This window comes from Wasmannia auropunctata, unplaced genomic scaffold, assembly GCF_000956235.1.
Source record: "Wasmannia auropunctata unplaced genomic scaffold, wasmannia.A_1.0 LD336083.1, whole genome shotgun sequence".
NCBI lineage: Eukaryota > Metazoa > Arthropoda > Insecta > Hymenoptera > Formicidae > Wasmannia > Wasmannia auropunctata.
Window position 1 is genome coordinate 1,753,940 of NW_012026807.1, and position 19,109 is coordinate 1,773,048.

Genomic DNA, 19,109 nt, shown 5'->3' on the forward strand with positions numbered 1-19,109 from the left:
CCAAATGTTTCCTTATACTTCTAATCACACTATAAGATTTAGAAGTCGATGCTGTACCAGAAAATGTACATAGAGGAAACTCTCTTTTAATTTTTAAACCTTCTTTTTACTTTACATATTTCACATATGTAAATAATAAAACTTTTCCGGGAGAAATGATTTTGTCGTGTAACTTTCACTTATATGGATTGTATTTATACATATAGAAATATGTGAAATTACTTTTTTTTGTTCGTTGTGTAACGTCAGTTAATACGAAATTACACAGTTAACGATACTAACCATCTCTACATGTACAATTATTTCACGTATCACAACGATACGATACGATAATTAAACTAAGTATGAAGATCGTGTCTCTATATGTTATAACCATCACATAATGTCTATCACGATATTTGTCGAGGCATTATATCCTCAAACAATAATCGTAAAAATGATTTAATTCCAAGTAGACAATAAAATTAACATATTGACAACAATAAAAGAGAAGTAATCACATTTTTACGAGGCATAACGCGAACGGGTAAAAGAATATACTTGTCTTATTCTTTTACCCGTTCGCGTTATGCCTCGTAAAAATGTGATTACTTCTCTTTCACGACCGTAGAACTGACGGCCATCCCATGCATTAAACTCTCTACCATCTACTATACGATATAGCTGTGTGAATATTACTCTCTTCAAACAAAACGCATATTAAACGTTAAAAGCATCAAATAATCGTTATTGACCATTTCTATTTTTTAAATTAATATTATATTTTTGTGTGTAAAAGATAGAGTTCTGAAACTTTTTGACTTTGCAATGATTATGTCTTTTATTCTGACATACTTGTTTTTTCGTTACTTTTCTTATTTTCATGTGTAATTTATCTGCTTGATCCTTTTAGTAAGTAAGAAACGTCGGTACTTTTAATATTAATGAAACGCGTAAATCATAAGTTGAAGAAATTATAGCAATTGTACATAGCTGTTTTATCGATGTTAGCCGAAGCGATCATTTAAACGCGACTGACTCTATCTTTATATTCTCATTTATCTTACACATGAATTGTTATTATTGCAAAAAGTCTCTCTCTGCGAACGTTGCACCTGGATTACATGATAGAAATTGTATCCCGCACACATCTCCAACTTCCTTCTGGCTACATCAAATGATGCGCTGCACTCACGGCAGTGATGCGGCTCGACCGACAACACCTATTACTTTCACACGCTTCCGCGAGAAACCGTGGTGAAGGTGCACCGAACGACCTTACTTTGCAACCAAGATCAAGATCAGCCTTTCGCGATCGGAATTAAAACGATCCGCCGTGCATTCAAACGCAAGAAATCTTCATGCCAACGTTGCTATTACGTATTTCCAAAAATTGACATTTTGATAGGGATGCAAAAGATTCATCATATTTGAAAAACAAAATTTCAGCGAAATTAGAATAAACTGTCGGGCTTTAATATTATATTAATACTTATTTATTAATACTCTTATTATACTATAATACTTATTTATTAATACTACAGAACTCGATAAAAAAAACAAAAAAGTCTTTTGCACCAATCTAATGTATTTGACTTTTGTCTTAATTAATTTTTTATTGATTATGATAAAAATCTTATCATACATAATCTTATACTTTTATGATATATAATAAAGGAAAATATTAATAATATCAAATAATATAAGTGGCATTCAATACATAAATATTAGAAATAAATCGGAAATTATGATAGATATTATAAAAGAAAGTTAAAAAGAATGGTCCATCGAGTCTTGACATACATATATATGTTGATAAAACTAATCGATTACCGCATAAGAAAAGCAATCAAATCGCAATTTGTGAACGTTACTAAAAAAAAAGTTAATCAAAGGCTACATCCTCGAGCGGACAATCACCGCGCTCGTGTGACAAGCCCCACAAAAACTTGATTTGATTCGCTCACCGTGAATTCGTTTTTCTGTCGTGCCCTTTCGTGATCCTTTCACTTTCCTTATTCTCTGCCATCGATTCCCTTCTTGTCGATTATAACCGTGAGCGGCATCTATACAGCGTGTAGACGGCGCGATCGCGGCGAACGGCTTTCTCGACTTTCAAACGTTCAACCGGTCATCGGTCTTCCAGTGAAAGTAACCGGAACGAGAGAGGATGCGATCTCCGCTGGTGACCGTGATCTCCCGACATTACTCTGCTCGAGTGTCGAGACAAGGCGGCCGATTTTTTTACAATCGCCTTCATGACCGCTCGACCGTGGAAACGGCGCGTGTTTCCGAGTGCAGTCAAATTTAACGGCCGTCGAGGATATTTATTACCCGCAAATGCCTCCAATTGCTATTTAAAAAAATAGAAAATATTGCAATCACTGACGTGACAGTTGCCACTATAGAAATTCGTAGCTCGTTTTTGCTACAGATTAATAAATATAAGACTAAATATCATAATTTTAAAATTTGAATGTTTTTTGGACAATTAAAATTATTTACAATATTAATTTAAAAAAAAGTATAAAATTATAGCTTCAAATTGGTAATAATTAAAACGATATTTTTTGTCGATTTTTGTTATTAAAATATTGATTTAATTCTGATTTATTACTTAATCATTTCTTTATTTAATAATCAAATAATGATTAACCAAGCAATGTTAAAACAGTAGCTAAACACTCTTTGCATAAAGTATTAAAATTGAGAAACGACAGGAACGAAATCGTAGGACATTAGATATTATTTAAATCTAATAATTTACTGTATGCATCATATATGTTTATTCTTTTTGCATTTTACAAATATATTAATTTATAATATTTTATACTTAAATAATTGTTAGATACACATTTCATAATAATACATCGGAATGATATTCCTCGTCATTTATATATTAATGGAAGAAATCATACACAACAGATAACTCAGAAATTATTTAGTTAGCAGAAATAATTGAAATATCTGTAACTCTCTTTCTAATATGTAATATGCTAATTACATATTAGAGAGAGATTTTTTTTTGTTGCAACGAAACATTTCATCAATAAATTTACCGTTCTCTCGTAATTTTTATCTTTAGTATTTGCAGATATATTCGGCTTTATAATTAAATAACACGTAAATATTTATACGAAATATTTTTTAGTAATGTTCGTGAGAATAACAGTAGCCTGTCCTATGAGCCTCTAAAATAGTCCTAGTATCATTACATCTATGCAATCTTAGAAATGACATCATCGTACTATTACACGCATAAATCTTACGTATTCGAAATTGTAACGATGCGCAATGTCATCCACTTGACGTACACATACGGATACAGATATCTTTCTAGAAGCTCTTGTATAATATTTTAGGCACAGATTCTTTGTAAATTTAAAATCGAAGCTAAAGTAACTTATAATTTAAAACCATTTATCTGTTTTCTACATTGAAATATCTTATTATTAACAATTATGTTTCATTAACATGTCTTAGCAATTAAGATTTTAAACAACAAAGAATATTGAATTTAATTTAAAAAAACAACATTTTATTAAGTATACACTTTTTATTTTTATTCCTTTATCACAGAAAAGTTATTAGCATTTTAAACAATCCCATTTAGTGTGTGAATTCTTCTATATTTGTTTCTTTTATTTGGGTCTGAAAGTTTGCGCAGTAGCTGTTACAATTTCTTTTCTCGTATTTGGAAATCATAAAATATTAAATAAATTTCGTAAAAATCGTAACTTGAAAATTTAAATGTAACAAAATAATAATATTCAAATGCTGAAAATTGTCAGTGCTCGTGCAGACATTATGTTAACTTTCCTTAAATAATATTACATAAATAAAAAAATATGTATAAATAATCTACATACAAAATGGGCAGACTATTTGACAAAATTTGTTCGAGACGTTTAACATTTTGCAAACACAAATTCACGCACTAATGTGTGTCTAAAACAAAGAGAAAGTAAAATTTGCTAAAACATTAAGAAAATATTTCCGTAACTTTACACCACTCTCTTATGCTCAATAATTTATATAAGCATTTGATTTCATTACTGTTATTAACTTTCGTTATTAATTAAATTTTTTAAAGCTCATTACTGAAATAAACTTGATTTACTGGTAGTAATGTAATTGAATAGGTAATAAAATGTGATGCCGAATTTCCATTACTATTTCCACACTCATTAAAATCATTGCTTTAACAAATATGAAGTTATTTCACGTGTATTATTACATGTTATTTATTTATTTATTGTTAAGAAACACTATGTTAGATATTTTTAAACGTGCGAAACCGATTGAAATTTTTTAAAATTTGGATTTCATTTACTGCTGTTTATAAATTTCTAGACACTTAAAAATAAAATATATTTTTGCGTAATTTTTTTATTTTGGCAATATGACAACTACATAATTTAGTCTTTTTTAACTATAAAATAACAAAAATCTCCGCCACGAATTGATGTATTGCTTGAATAACTTATAATTTTTTTTAAATGTCCTTTTTGCCTTTATTATATACTTTGGGCATTCTATCAATTTTCGAGTATACTTTAATACTTTCATTATGCAATTCAAACACAAGTTATTGATTAAGCCTACTTAGAAGTAGATCAGTCATTGAGATCCGAAAATCTCGGATGTTTGCAACTCGCGTAAATAAGACCTGGTCCGTCTCGCGCGTACTCTTTAACGCCGAGATACAACCGTGTCTTTTGATTTCTTTCCAAATATTTTGGAAACAAAGTTATGGTATGATCTATGGATCCATTTTTCTTATACATCTATAACTTAGAAAAATTTTTGATGAAAAAACTGTAAATTTTCCAAGCAACATACATATCAAACTGTGACAGATATTTTTGTTATGTATATAATTAAAAAGATCAAATTATATTGCTAAAATAAAAATAATTACGCAAAGATATATATTTTATTTTGTTTTTAATAATGTCTGGAAACTTATAAACAAAAGTAATATGTAGTCTTACAAAAGATAAATAATGATAAATGAAAACAATGTCTCTCTCTCTCCTTCTTCCTCCTCCTCTCTAAAATGGAAATGTAATACAAGTATAAAACAATACTTCAATAATATTTTTCATTATTTATCGAATATTGGCACTTTTAAGATAAGAATTTCTTTTGACCATCTTACATGAACAATCAATCTTGCATTGATACGAATAGAAAAATTCAAGTATTTATCAAATAAGAGAGTGGAATGATGGTGTTTTAAGTTCATCAAAATATAAGAAACCAAGATGAGATCCTAAATAAGATTTAAATTAGAAACACTCAAGTTTTTAACATCACACAACATATTTACGTAAATATCATTACCGCGCATATTACAAAATATTTACTATATACGAATAATCGAGACTCATGGGACTCCCTGAAGTCTATATAAAACTTCATTAAATTCAGATTTCAACGTTTCAAGAGAGATGCACGAAAATGATTCCATATATTTATACATTCGTGGCAATATGATATAAATTACATATTGCCGTGTCTATGAAAAGAGAGAATAAATTTATCAAAATCACATTGTAAAATCAAACGTGTGATCAGAAGCATCAATGACGTCCAGTGCGCTCGCCTTCATGAAGGGGGCTTCACGACATGAGATTCATCAAATCTTTTGGCTCTTTCACGAGATAAAGTAGTGGCGCTATATTATTAATTATACGTAAATAAAAAAATAAATATTTCTTAAATATTATAGAGAAATTTAACCGTTAAACGCGCGAACCGGAGGGCATTAACGCTCCTGTGTATTCTGATATGCGTCTACCCATGAGCGGGGACGATCCCCGTGCCGGCCGACACACCCCCGTGACCGAAGGACAATTGTTGATACGGGGCGCTCTGTACCGTCATCGTTCTGAAGTCGTAGGTCGAGGGGTCTCCGTGATTCTCACGCACGGAGTAGCCCTGCTTGGACTGAGCAAAGCTGGAGAGCCAATTGACACCGCCGGTCGGACCGCCGAAGCTGGCACCTGGTAGACCGGTGGTCGGGAAGCCAGCGTGCAGCTGCTGGGGCGCAGAAATCGCTCCGCCGGCCGCCGCGTAGTTGGCACCGGCGGATAACACGTTCGGCCAGGTCTTGGTCAGTTCCTCCAGCTTCTTCTGGTACTCGTCCAGGGACACGGTGTCCCGCAGCACGATGCCCTCCTTGTTACCGGCGATAGTTGCCGACGGTATACCCGCCGGCACCACCACGGCCCCCTGCACGCCGGCGATGCCGGCGGAAGTGGACGCGGCGTACGCGGTTGGAGACGCGTCCGAGGGCAGGCCCTCGGTGCCCTTTGCCAGAGAGTCCTTGCTCTTCTCTAGAGCGCTGCTGAGAGCCTGCTGGTTTCTGAAACTGAGGTCCTTCTCGATCGAGCGGGTGCCGTAGTACTTGTTCATACTATCCTTTATGCTGCCGCGCAGCTCGCCCTTGACAGCGCTCTCCATATCCGAGAAGTACGAATCCAACTGCGGATTTTCATAGGAATTCGCCGTCGCCGATGTCGCGTACTCCTGACCTACAGAAGTGAAACTGGTCGGCGGATAGTCCGGAATGACCGGCTGCCGACCGGCGTATCTGAAACGAATAAGAAAGGAAGCTGTTTGAATCGTATTAGGAAAAACTGGTTACGAGTAGAAACTAGGGTAAATATACCGGTCAATCGATAAAGATAAAAGTAACCGGTATCAGATACTGATTGACTCGTTCGAACATGGAAATGTACGGACGTCATCTTCATTAGTCATTATAATCTATTCTTGAAAGTAAAAGGTATCGTCTGTATTGAAAGTACTTGGTATAATTTTCTTTGTAAAAAAAAGTACTTTATTCAAATTATTTGTTCACAAATTTAAAAGCAATATTTATATTTTTATAAAAATTATGGAACAAAATTCTAACGAAAGAGACAGGATAGTTTTACGTATATTATATCATAAAAATCTATAGTATAATTAGATTAAAAACCCTATGTGTAATATAATTAATTAGAAAAGTAAAAAGATTAAATTGAAATAAATTATACTGACTGTAAGATTACCTTTCATGCACGAATGGCAAGTTGCTCTTGATATTGTCGTACGGTATATATCCTTTGCCAAAAGAGATACTGTGACTAATGTCTTTGCCGTGAGGTACATTCACGTGATTTATAGTCTCAGGACCATGATCGAAATCGTCGCCCCCGTACGGTAGCGGCCGGAATGGCTTTTTGTTATAGTAATGATTGACGCGACCATAATGACGAATGTCGCTTCCGTATGACTTTTTGTAATTACCCGGAGGTCGCCATGGCACTACTGGGCTCCGTCTTACTTGTCGGGGCACGATTAACACTACCTTTCTAAAATGCGAAAAAGGATAATGAAAATATTATTTAATGTTTTATATTATTATTTATTTAGTCCGCTCGCCTCAACACATTGTAACGATTTCTAATTAATGCTACTGATAAAATTATAAAAAGTAATATGTTCGTAAAATCGTATTTATATAAATTTATATATTTTCAAAATAATTAAATGTTTATAAATTTATTAGCTTTCTATAATTTTTTAAAGCAATCTTCGTTTTTGATGTGAATTTAAGACGTTTTGAAAATCTTTATAAGATTTTGATAAACTTTATAATACTTTTTAAAAAAATTAATACTTTATTAATTTTATTTTACTTTATAATTGATGAGTTTTCCTATATTTTGTTATTAATTTAATTTAAACAATTAGCCTTAATTAAGTATGGCACAGATACTCACGCGTGAGTAAGAAGAGGCTCGCTGATCGCCAGTAGCAGAAAACAGAGGGCCTGCAAATATTAATTACTGATTAACATCCCTTTCAACGGTAACAAGCGTAAATGATAAAGTAAATTTAATAAATCAACTGTCTATTAAGTTGACAGGTTTTCGCACGGAATCACGAAAGCTTAGTCGCGTGTAGAATCTCATTTGTAAGAGTTACACACGCTGAGGCACGCAATTCTGATACGCTACGGTTGTCATTAGTGCTTAGTTTACGGCCGTGAATAGCGTAATTATCTAAACTCGCAGGCCGTTATCGGCCTCGCCTCTTCCTTCGCTTAATCACACTTTCATTGATAAGTATAATAAGACTTTCACACGATGAAAGTTAAACCCGTATATTTGCCAGATTCTTTTAAATCGCATCTTAGAAATCAGTTTAAACGTGAAACTCGAATAAACTGTTACTTTTATCATATATATATATTCAATAATTTAGAATTATTGTCCATTTTTTAATTTTTATACATATACATATAAACAGATTGTGTTGTTTTTCTACGCTTGTGAAAATTAATATTCAAAATAAATTATCCGTTAATTCCGAAACGTGCAACAAATATTTTTTAAAATACATTTTAAAGCAATAGTAAATTGAAAAACATAACATAAACTTGTATGCGATATTATTTATCAAATGAAATTAGCATTATAAATTGAAGGGCTTGCTGCAATAGGTAATGGATTAACTCTGTTACAAAATTGATTACAGCTTGTAACAACGGAGAAAATAAACTAAATAAGTAATAACTTAAAATAATAAACTGTAGAGTTTATTCTCTCCGTTAAATGCTATAAAATGTGGATCATTAGCCCATTATACTATTGCAGCAAGTCCTTCAATTGTTATATCTTCAAAGATTAATTCTGTCACTGCTCTTACTTCTCTTCGGAATGATAACGAACAATAACACATCTTAAACTCTCATCAACTTAAGTTTACTTCTTCTAAAATAAATTTATTTATTTATAACTTAATTATTACAAAACAACTTATTATTCCAACATAAATCTCAAATATAAATAAATAATTAATTGTAATAGTAGTTTTATTAACACGAGTAAAACGGAGAAGTAAATATATTTAAAAAACAAACTATAATTCAAAATTTTAAAGACCTAAATCCTCTTTTTCTTTCTTTCTCTCTCTCTCTCTCTCTCTCTCTTGCAATTATGTAATCACATTATTTCTAAACAATATAAAATATATGTTTAAATTTTTTATTTTAATTAACTATCGGAAAAAGTCCCAAAAGTAATAGCTTCTTTGAAGAAAAACCATAGCATCTTTTTATATTTCGTCGTAAAAATATACAGTTTAATTTGAAAAACCATTTATCAGTGAAAATTATAAGATAATGAAATGAAAAATATATATTGTTCTTCTCAATTATGAAAAGGATTAATCGACATCTAAGAAAACGGCTGGGAATCTTTTGAATCGCGAAATGATCTGACTCACCGTGTACCGCATACTGCCGGCCCTTGAATTACTCGCGCCACTTGCCAAGCTTGATAACGCGCTCTTTATCCGATCTGTCGTCACGTTGTCGACGTTGCGTGGCACGGGGTGGCGAAGAGACGACGTTTGCTCGCCACCTGCTGACCGACCGAAGACCCGAGATTCAATCCGTGTCCGTCGTGCTCGCCGCCGCGGATGATCCAGATGTATTGCGGCTATCTGCGCTACGCCTCTTCTCTTTTATACAAGATAAAAAGAGCATAGACGCGGTGCATAGTCGCGATCGCCTCCCACCGTGCAAATGTACCAACGGCGATCGGCACGTCCACATCGCGCGTACCGTACCATCGCGCTGAATGGAAATGGAAAACGGGCGGGTACCGCGGCCGCGGCGCCGAGAAGGGCCCCCGCGGCCTTCGCCGCTAAACGCGGCCGGGTGAGCCGTCGAATTTTTGTTTAGGGAGAAATCGACACTTTCTTCATCGTGCGAGACGGACAACGTCAACGGCGCGACGTGATGGGCGTGCTGTATCCATCATGCGAGAGATGCAGCGGTAAATTCCCCCCCGGCTCTTTCCCTGCCGGAACATAGATAGATAGAACATGATGAACCGAGAATCCGATCAGAGGTGTATCTCGCGCTATCAACTTCTACGTAATGAAAACCGAACACCTATAGCACATTGCGAATCTGTGCGGGGACGGGTTTCGTCAAACGAAAGTTAGACAGCGAATAGTGGATGGCCGTAAAAAATAACGACAGTAAATAGAAAATTTAGTAGACAACGATAAAAAACTGGTAGGGTTTATTATCTATCGTAGCTATGCAGCCCGATGGGTGCGGCGGCAATCGCCGTCTGGTCTTTAATTTTTTACTTAGAGTTTCTCTCTCTTTATTTTGTTTCTTGCTTTGATTAATTAAATCAGAATTCGAAAATATGATATAAATATCAAAGTTAATATTTGGTATTAAAATTTAAAAACAATTAAAGAAAAGAATATATATAAGTAGTGACAAAGTGATACAAGTAAAAAAATTAATATTTTTGAGAGAGTGAAAGGAAAAATCGACCCTAAAGACTTTAAGATTGATTTTCTTTTATTATCAAATCAATATAAAAAATAATTTTTTACTTATGCAGTCTATTAACGCGGCGATATACATATACACATATGTACAAATATATTTCTCCAAATGTGAGTATTTATATATAAAATTTGTTTTATCTTAAAAAAGAAAAGAAAGAGGAGAGAGAGAGAGAAGAGGAGGAGGAGGAGGAGGAGAGTAAATTTAGATTTATTCAAAATTTTAATTGTTTGTAAAAAAACTATTAAAAATTTCTTTACAAATAATTGATTTTCTATAAAACAATAAATACAAGAATACAGAAAAAACTAATAAAATAATACATAATATAAGAAGATAAAACTAAATAAAAATTAAATATTTATTCAATTCATGAATAAGAAAATATCATCATCTAAAAAGTCGTTTTCTGTAAGAATTACTTCGGCCATTATTCAAAAAAACTTTAATATAATCTCATCAATCTCGCAATGCAAATTCAATGAAATAATAGATTATGAAGATTCATAGACAATATAACAAAGGCCGTGTTCCGATACACTGTCAATACTGAAAATCTATAGTTCGCGTTACGTACGCTATAGATTTTCAGTACTGGCAGTGTATATCGGAGCACGGCCAAACGAAGCGAGAATCCTTCTAACTCAATTAAACAGAATTATGTGAAGTTAATAATGCGTAGCGTTGCCATCATATATTCAGTTTAAATTGCTAGTTTTATGAAACTATAATAATCCTATCACTATATAATAACATATTTACTATATATCAATGCATAAATAACATAATATATATCATCAATAAAATATTCGATATATATCTTTTGAACCTCGATTTAAATAGAATATAATACTTTAAAAAATATCTTTCATAAAATTGTGAAGAATTGTACAATTACATATTTAAATTTTACATAGCTATATAAAAAAGTTTTAATAATTATATTCTTTTAAATACATATAATTTAAATATGACTTTCTGCTAAAAAAAAGTAAATGTTTTCATAGAAATTAAATATCTATAAAATATAAAGAAATAATTAAAATAGAAAGTAACAAAATATGAAAGTTAAAATAAAGAGGCAGATACATTAATTTTAATTAATAATCTAAATAGCACAGAGAGTTCAAAAAGAACTCAGTCATATGTCATTAATTTTGAGTTTATTTCAGATGCAAAAAGAACTTTTCTTTAAAAAATTTTCTTTGCACCTAGAAATGAACTCACTGATGACATACGACTGAATATACGAATAAATTTTTTTTAATTCTATGTGTTCTCTGGAAAATTACGGTAAAATTTTAAAACTAGAATCACGCGTGGATATTACATGTTAGAGATTTGACAAACGCAAGTGTAATACTAAAACTTCTTATAAATTTGTCAAATTTTATCTTGAACGAAATCTTGAAATCTTCATTGTGTCAATTATCGTTTTGCATAGGTGATGCACAAAGATGTGTCAATACGTCTATCAGCCGCACCCAATGTGTGCTTTCCAAAATACGAATAACAAATAACAAGAGAATGTAACTACTCCGGCAATGCGACTTCACGGAAAGTGTTCTACATTTACTGTGCACTTTCGACGCGCGCGATCAATTCTCTAGATGTTATATCTAACTTTGAGGAATATTATTTAATATTTTTACTTATGTGATTAAAAAAAAATGTTTTTCTCTTATTTTTAAATAATACGACCTTGTGTAACACAATTGTAATATTTATAAAATATTATTTTCAATAAATTGTTTATGCAATATAGGAAACAACGTTCCGAATATAACACAAATATTATGCAAGTAGCATAAATGAATCGTAACAAAAGATACAAATCTTCTATACGTTAAGTATTTATTGAAACTACTTCACGTATCGTTTACCGCGTGAACAATTAAATCATTAGTCTAATTTGCTATGATCAAACATTTTTTTTCTGTCTGATATTAATCGTTTTTACTGATTCTTATCTTACTCTTGTAAAACAACAAATTATTATTGCTTGGCAATTCAATTGAAAATTATCAGTGTAATTGAAAATTAAAACTACAACTGCAATAGCCTATTGTTTTCTGCAGTTCCCGAGAAAAGAAAATTTATGAGTACACATGCAGCTGTTTCGACAATGCCAATTCGTATTTCTATCGCGCCAACTGTGCTTCTGTTTGATGTGATTAAAACTAAAAATTTCACTGACAAGAATAACCGCGGTTTCATATTGCTACCGTTACGGTCCACATACATTAATCCTTTCTCGACACGCCGGGACGCTGACAATGGCGTCGTTAGAAGCGCACGTTAATTAGCTCATTCACGCACATTCAGGTACTTTCTTGCACCGAATTCAAGGTCGAGTTTCTAACCTCATGCCTTTTTTAACGGAAACTGGATAGCATCCTATTTCCTAATCGATACCTTCTATCCCCTCTTTTGCAGAATGACATGAAGGTCTACTTTTTCAGTATTAAACAAAAACTATTGATGAACTTTTTTCTTAAAATACCTATTATACAAAATTATAAAGTACACAGTAGCCATACTCATTTAGATTAAATTGAATTAGGCTTGATTTGATTTAATTATTATATATGATACATGATAATATATGATAAATGATACGTGAAGTTGTTTTAATAAGTGCATTATTAACATAGAAGATTTTGATCTTTTGTTACGATTTATTTATGCTACTTGCGTAATATTTGCGTTGCATTCGGAACGTTGTTTCCTACATTGTATTTTCTTAAGTTAGAAAAAGAAGGAAGAAATAGATATAAAGATCGTAAAGAATTATGAAAGATTTTATTTTTTTCCAAAGTCTCCACTTGTTGGAATATTTATACTTTAAATTGTAATAATCTTATAGTAAACAGAAATGCACGCTGCAAATTTTTGTTTTGTATAATAAATACAACATTACAAAAATGGACTAAGAAACAATTAATAAATGCATTTTTCATTACCGCAACTCTTCACACACACAATAGTTCCACGAGTCAGTGCACTCAGGACATGTCTGAAGATGCAGCTGAAGATTAATAACCATACACAGCTTGCCATTTTTTAGTTGCTCTTAGTCACGCTTTCGACTAAATGATTTGGTACTTGTCTATGGACATGTATTTTCCATTTTTAGAAAACATTAAAATCTTTTAAATATGCATCAAGTGTTGCGATTTGAATACATGATCACACATTCAGAAACATAGTAGTGGCAATTATAGGCATTTAAAGGTGACAATTATGCAAGTTTTATATAGAATTAAAATTTTATGTAGAATTAACATCACTGAATATGTATATAGTTGAATAAACCAATGTCTATTAAATAAACTCTTTTATATGTATATATTATAGTTATAATAATTATAAAAAATAAGTCATTCAACCATGTATATTAATTGTAAACTTGTATAATTGTTACCTTTATAATTGCCACCACTACATGTCTTTTTCTTTGCACAATATAAAGTATATAAAATTTATCCTATAATTTTATTTATATTTTTTTATATTTACTTTTTTCTTAATTAATATTTTAAGATTTTTCCATTTTTGTACAAAAATGCATTAATGTGGCCCGATAATTCTTAAGTAAATGTCTTGTTTTATAAAAACTTACAAAAATCACAATTAAATAACAGAATATTTAAACACGATTTGGTTTCAATGTTCGTTCTTTTTAAAATTTCTATTTAAAAACAGTTATGTTATCTCTGAATTAAAATTCTGTTAGATGCAATTAGTAATCACAGGTATTAAATCAATTGTTAAAATTCGCACCAACGGTGGCGGAAATTTAACAATAAAATCTAATGTACGGAAATTTCACTGTAGGATAAGAAAATCGTGATCTTTCGTTCCGTGGTTTTTCAAGTACTTATTAATGTTTTAGAACAGAAAATTGCGACGAACAACGCATAAATTGGTCTATTACAAGATCAAGTAAAATACGTTCTTATATTGAACAAGGAGAGAGATAGAGAAAGAGTAATATGACCCGACAGCGTATACTTCAGCGTAAACTTTATGTTCTCTTCTTAACATAATGTACTTCACGTTGCGATCACTTCACATTGCGAGTCTATTAGACAAACATGTATTATTGGCTCTGTAAAGCATGAGATGTTGAGAAAGTAAAGGAAATTGCCCACAATATTTTTATGACAAAGGTATATGTTATACAATAAATAAATTCAGAATTGCCATAAGACATAGAGTGAAAGTTAGTTTTTAAAATTAAATATATAATAAACGTACTTTACAGTAATTTATCTAATGGATGCAATTAGTGACAACAATCTCTTCAAATTAAAAGGGACTTATCACGCTTTAATTATAGCGTCTTTTAAATGTCTTTAATGAAACTATTTTCAAATCACACACTTCCTTTATCTTGACATATACAAGCATTTACTATATATTTTTCTTCTCGTCGGAATTTATTTTTATGTTTTTGCGGAATAAGAGCACCGCTATGCTCTTGTTATTTGATATATCTTAGCGAAAATGGTTATTACTTCCTGGTAATATAATAGATCATAAGGCTTCCAGCTATTGAAGGTGAATAACCACTTTGTAAGATCGATGAATATGCTACACAAAGCACTTTCTCAAGCATTCTATATTGCATTATTTAACAAATATAAGCAAGCTCTATACAGAATTCTGTCTTTCTTGTTTATTTTTGATATTTGAAATTACAGATGCGAAAAATTGAAAAAAATTCATTAAAGAAATAAATAAACATTCACTCTAAATTACTACAAATTTATGAAAATAATAGAAATGTAAAATTAAAAAGTTTATATTTCTTAGATGTAAAAAAAATCATGCTAAAATATTAAAAAATGATAAATAGAAAATACCAAATGTATAAAATACATTTAATTTTCCTATTATTTAGAAGAAAAGATCTTTTGTATATATAAAGTAGATTTTTAAATATTTAGTCTAAAAAGATCGACGAAAATTTTTGGACTCATATTTCTTACAGAAATCTTTTAAATGTTTGTTGCATCTGTTATAATTTATCATTTGATAATAATACATACAAAATTCTTTTAATATCTTAAATTATAAGATGATAGATTATAATTATTGTGATGAAAAATAACAATTTTATTTAACATCTCATTATATTGTTGCATTATGATAGTAATTTTATATAGAAATTATATAAACAAATTGCCATCACAATAGAAGAATATATAACTAAAAATACATCTCTTCGTTTATCGGTAGTGCACTTTTATTTCTCCGATTTCTAAAACATTCAATACTAGTTTCACCGTTAAAATTAGTTACTATTTTTCAACTCTTTATTTTTTTGCAGTCGTTTTTTATCTTAACTGCGGTCAAAGTTAACTGACCACACCATCCAGTGCGCTCGAGTGACGTTGGTGAAACCGGCGAAACCCGATCCCCTGCAGTGTCCGAAACGGTGCCATTTAATATTCATCTAAACGTCCGATCTGTCGACGATTTTCCTAGGGCGACACTGCAGCCGACGACGTATTGAAACGTAACCCACCCTGTACATTCACTCCGACCCTGGCCGGGATTGGATTCCTCCAGTAGAGAGTTCACTGTCACGGTCTTGCGAGCTGTAAGGAAAAGGATAAACCGTATCGCGTGTTACTCGTTTTTGTTTTCTCGCTCGAGCACCGGCGCAGCGGCGTCTCCCGCGGCACGGCATACACGTATAATTTGCTCTTGCGCGCGTTTTACGCCGGGACACGCCGCGATCGGTTTCCCTTTCTCCCCGTGGGCGCGTTTTGCGAAGGTGAGCGCAGATTTCAAAGAGTGAACGGTCTTCGCGCCGCGGTCATCGCCTCGTAGTTTATGCGCCTCCGCATTATCAGCTCCGCTCGGCGCGCTTCTTCAGGAAGGGGAAACGATTCCCTCTCGCTTCCGTGATTTATCAGCAATCGACAGCGCACGTTTTCAATATTGCTTTCAAATGTGTACCGTATACAATGCATTTATTTTATGCAATTTCTTCTTATACTGTTAAAATGTGTTTTTTTAATATATTTTTTTTATATTTAGTTTTGTTTTGAAAATTTGCATCAATTATACTTATATTTATTCTGACTTATTTGAGTAATTTTTAATTATAGATAATACGTTCCAAGAAAACTGTATATTTAAAAAAGAACAAAAGTTAGTGAAGAATTTCTTGCAGAATTTTTAAAAAAATTGTGTTATTTTTCTCTTTATAATAATATTTTTAAATTCATATCTTGCCAAAGTACGCATAACATTACGAAACAATGGCACCATTTCTTGCAGCACATCATTATACGTCGAGTATAATTGCTATTCATTATAGAAAGTCAGTGTGACATTTTTTTTAAAGCAATTTAATAAGAACTAGTGAGAACAGTGTAAAAAAGTAAATTAAGAAGCCGCGCGCCAGAGAAAGTATGGGAGTGGACAAGTCATCTCTAAGCATTTAAAAGAGAAGTCAGTAAAAGTAAATCAATGAGTAACTTCGTAATTTTAAATCTGACTTTTATGTCTGTTCAACTCATTTATAATTAATTCGTTGCTGTTTTAATGTAACAAATTATTTTTGTATAACAAATAAATAATATATTTGTAATTTCTAATTTCACGTGATTATATAAATATTACTATAATCGCATTAATTATATTTTTTAATTAAAAAATACTTTATTTTAATTGAAATATGACATATATGATTTATATTATTTATTTACTTTCACATACACTTTTAAATTTAATTTAAGAATTCTATAATGATGCTACAATATAAAGAATAAATGAAAAAAATAAATTTTTAAAGAAAAGCAAAGAGTTGCTTTTCTAAATGTATTTTTTTATTAAGCACGTCTTAAAGTAGCACTATATTATAACTTTTACATAAATTTAGAATTAGTAGTAAACTTTCAATTTTGTAAGTCTGACATAGTATTATATTCCGTTAATTACTTGGTTTTTGATGAAAAACTATACGATTATACGAAGATATTAATCTGGATATTTATACCTTCACGTATTATGCAAATCTTGCGAAAGTTTGTGCTTTAAATTATCTTTCGTAACATGCATATATCGAGTCCGATTGGGACTAAAATTTACAGATGCATAATGCAATTATGATGGTTGTAATTGTCATGATTGACTAGCAATTATAGATATGGGACAGTTAGATACAAATACTTTCAATATTGCACAGAAAGCGTTCTGATGTGCGATATCATCTTTACCTAAAATACAAGATATTATAATTGTAGCGATACACCATAATTAAAAATATACTATAATTTCTAATATTTACAGTTCTGGAATACAATTGCAACATTGTAAATGTATGTATCAGCGTGAGAAGTTTGCTGATAGATGGCAGCAATTGCTGAACTTTCAAGTAGAATGTAATAGAAATGCGTTGACAGAGTTACTATCTTATCCATCTTGAATTTTTCCATAAATACTAATCACATTTAAATAAATTTAATTATCTGTCTATTTAAAAAAAAATGCAATTAGAAGAAACAGACAGATATTATTTACAAACTATATAGTCAATATAGAAGATATTTTCAATAAATGTTTTCGTAATTTTATACCGTAAAATTCAATTTTTGTTCTATAATTTTGGATACATTTACGTTCAGTAAAATTTGTATTAAATTTAATATACTTCCCAAAAGTCCACCCAAATTTCTGTGTTAATTTTACACAAAAAAAATATGTTAAAAAGTAACACAAAAAGTATAACAATTTGTCGCAATTTGATAACAAATCGAAAGCATATTTCTTTAATAAAATTAACATTTATAATATGTTAAATTAATATACACATTTATCTTTTATTTATTTTTTAAATTGTTATTTTAATACTAGAAATTTTAAATTAATATAAAATTAATATTAAATTTCAATTTAATATAAAATATTTAAATAACATAATCACATTATGTTAAATTAACATTCAAATATGTTAAAAATTTAATATAAAAATTTTAATAAAAATTGTTTTTAACACAAAATGTTTTTTATTGTGTTCGAATAATTTAAATATTTAAATATTCCGAAATATAAAAATCATTACATCCGAATTTATATGTATATATATATATATATATATATATAATACAATAACCGATATAAGTAATAACATAATTTAATATAAATACTAAAAGATAAAAAGAGAGAAATTTTCCAAGCTTAACAAGGGAAGCACAATGCCGCGCGCTTATTCTTCCTCTCGCGTGAGGACACGTAAGATTAGTGAAACGAACGCAAACCCGCGTCCATCCGCCCGCGTGCACGAGGTACGATCGCGATCTTGATCCTGGCCGTTCACCTGCCTTTCGTTAGGAAGAGAAGGAACGGCCCACTGCGACGGATCTGATCAAAAACGAGGAAATGTACAAAGGCGGCGAGGGAGGAAGGCGAGGCACGCTTGTCCCCCTCTGTTTCGCCGCGATCGGGTGACTTTTTGCCACAAGAAGACTATTAGGCGACTCCTTTCACGAGTGCGGTGCACACGGGTGGCAAAATACTCCCTTTCATTCTTATCCTGCTTCTATATCGTACGTGCGTATATATAAAAGCGGCACGCGTGTTCGCGATGGTCGTCAGATCGAGACCGGGCGGAGAAGTAATTGTTGTGCTTTCCCGTCGTTGATCATATTCATAGTTTTTTTCCCCACCTTTCGCTCTATCTTCGTCGCCCTGCTGTGGCGAAAGTGACATATTTTATTCGCCGGTCCTATCCAAAAACGGAACG

At 31.6% G+C, this 19,109-nt stretch overlaps 1 protein-coding gene across 1 annotated transcript; it reads right to left on the minus strand.

Moving 5' to 3' along the window:
• Positions 1-4,909: 4,909 nt before the first annotated feature.
• Positions 4,910-9,409, minus strand: LOC105448662. The gene is made up of 4 exons (XM_011687361.1): positions 9,262-9,409; positions 7,755-7,804; positions 7,041-7,343; positions 4,910-6,577 (listed from the first exon to the last, which is right to left on the minus strand). Exons 1-4 carry the CDS (start codon positions 9,271-9,273, stop codon positions 5,779-5,781), a joined length of 1,164 nt encoding a protein of 387 aa, XP_011685663.1. The 5' UTR covers positions 9,274-9,409; the 3' UTR covers positions 4,910-5,778.
• Positions 9,410-19,109: the final 9,700 nt, after the last annotated feature.